Raw genomic sequence first — 2,500 nt, forward strand, 5'->3', positions numbered from 1 at the left:
AAGGAAGAGCCGGGGGGAGGGGGGGGTACGACTTGACTCCAGACAACACAAGATATTTTCTTGAAGACGAAATAAAAAAAGAAAAAAAAAATCTTGACACAAGATGTTTTCCTTAACGGAGTAAATTCTCCCTCCCGTGATGACGTCACAATCATCAAAATCATGACGACACATCTCGTAAGAGTAAAAAGGACAATGTCTTACGTTAGAGCGCCGTCGCGGCATTTCAACACCGGCTCTTTGGCTGGCGTAAACACGTGGCCGAGGAGTGAGAGATCCATGTGGACACGCCGTGCCTGGGTCGTGCACGCGTGGTGAGCTCACGAGATGACTGGATGCTGGGGATAGGATGCCCAACTGCCATGGACACGGCTGCTGAATCCCGTATATGTGGAAGGAAAGGCGTGTTCCTTAATTCGTAAACATCCGGGTGATTGTGTCTTACTGAAGTGTATGGGTAGGCTTGTCTGTAGGTTATTATAGTGTGTTATAGACAGTGTTTATGATTTTAGATGATGTATAACTGTATTATGGATATCCTCTATGTTAGTAGGTACTGATGTAAGTTACCGAGTAATGGACACAATGTATCGATTCAAAATATTGGAAAAGGCGGAATAAAAGGTATTTTAAATTTCGAATCGTGTAGCTGTCGCTGGAGCGTCGAAAATACAAACAGGCGTGATATGAGTGGAAGGATAAAAAAAATATCCATTAATTATGTATTTCTGTGAGCCTGGTTTCAAAAATGTTTTATTTTTTCTTCTTCCTTTTCTTCTTCCTTCCTTTCTTTCTTCTGATTTTTCTTTAGTTTTATGAAACATTTTGGCATTTTTATCTGTTACTCTCTTGCTTGTAATAAATATTGAAAGTTCCTAATTATGTTTATGTGCAACTCTCACTTTTTATTTTTCTTCGGCGACTCAGTGCTTTCATTCAAGGGAATATTCAGCCTCGATTCTGTCTCGTGTGCCCCTCTTTTGTTCCCTTTCCCTCCTTCTTTTATTTTTTTAATGTCACCCTCAGTCACTACCGCATTCTCTTGATATACTTTAATCTGTTTCGCCTTCATTTCTCTTCCTTCTCCTTCGTAAATGTCATTTCAATCGTCCGCTAGTTTCTCTTTGCGTCATTCACTTGTACTTTTTATTTATTGATTTATATGCAGATACTGACACAGGGACATTGACGCAATAACACTCATGCGTAATGTGCAAGCGCACACACACACACACACACACACACACACACACACACACACACACACACACACACACACACACACACACACACACACACACACACACACACACACACACACACACACACACACACACACACACACACACACACACACACTCGCACACAAACACAAACACAAACACACACACATATACACACACACACACACACAAGCGTAAACACACACACACAAGCGTAAACACACACACACACTTAGAACAGACTTTATTTGTAAATATTAGCTACGAAAATGTTGTGAAAAAAGTGATGTATCTTCATAAATATAACTTAAGCTCTTGTACCGTTCTAAAACAAGAAGAAAAACGTCCCATTTGGTAATCCTTTTTTTAGTAGCCAGATTTTTCTTTCTTTCTTTCTTTTTGTTTTCATTTTGCGATAAATTTACACAATTCTATTAATGTAACAGTTCCCGCTACGTTAGCTATTAGCGGAAAGAAAGTAATACTCATTTACATAGAGCGGTTTAGGCAAAAAAATATTTCTATCTTCGTCTTGTAGTTCGACTACTTTATGGGTATTTGTTTGTGTGTGTGTGTTTGTGCGCGTATGGATGTGGTTTCATTTATGGATGCATGGATGTGTGTTTGTATGTGTGTGTGATGTGTATGTTTGTGCTTGTATCTCTGTGTGTGTCTATGAGTGATTTTCTGTATGTTCATGTATGTGTGTGTGCGTTTGCATATGTTTGCTTATTTTGAATGGGTGGGGGATAATAAATTATTGACAAATAAGATAAAGGTTTCCGCACAGTTTGATCAACAAATGAATAATTCCATTATATATGTCAAATTAAAAGGTCGGCACGGACCTTTAGGCGGATGTTAGCCGTAATGACAGGAAACTCGATCTAATTCTACATATTGCAAACAATGCAATATCAACTGTGACATATTTTCTGCGATTCCACTCATTTGAGATTGACAATACAAAAAGAAAAGTCAACATTATCGCTAATCCTTCTATACGTTTACAAATTTCTCTTTCTCTCCTAACACATACCAAACACTCTCAAAGGCTGTTTCACTCGAGTCAAAATGCGGCATCTGCACCAACACACTTGTTCTGTGCAATACTCTTCATATTGGCACCATCCCTATCATCAACCTTAGTGTGTTTACATCATTGTCTATAGGACACTTTGGTTGATATATAAAAGCAACATAACCATGAGTACCATCCTGTCCTCATGCCAATGGAAACCGGCAGCGCCCCCTGGAGAGAAAAGGCAACTTACACG

General features: G+C 39.1%; 1 protein-coding gene across 1 annotated transcript in view; it reads right to left on the reverse strand.

The window, feature by feature from the left end:
* Positions 1-2,500, reverse strand: part of LOC122260297 (putative glutamate receptor) — a 13,991-nt gene that overhangs the window by 10,338 nt on the left and 1,153 nt on the right. Inside the window, exons 2-3 of the mRNA XM_086535800.1 lie at positions 2,498-2,500; positions 205-338 (exon numbers count right to left, since the gene is read on the reverse strand). The exon at positions 2,498-2,500 is cut by the window's right edge and continues 84 nt beyond it. Coding sequence (XP_086391926.1) covers positions 205-338; positions 2,498-2,500 — 137 coding nt within the window. The remainder of the gene's footprint in view (positions 1-204; positions 339-2,497) is intronic.

The sequence above is a fragment of the Penaeus japonicus genome, unplaced genomic scaffold (assembly GCF_977035675.1).
Source record: "Penaeus japonicus unplaced genomic scaffold, GWHDUDI00000001_assembly GWHDUDI00000004, whole genome shotgun sequence".
Classification (NCBI taxonomy): domain Eukaryota; kingdom Metazoa; phylum Arthropoda; class Malacostraca; order Decapoda; family Penaeidae; genus Penaeus; species Penaeus japonicus.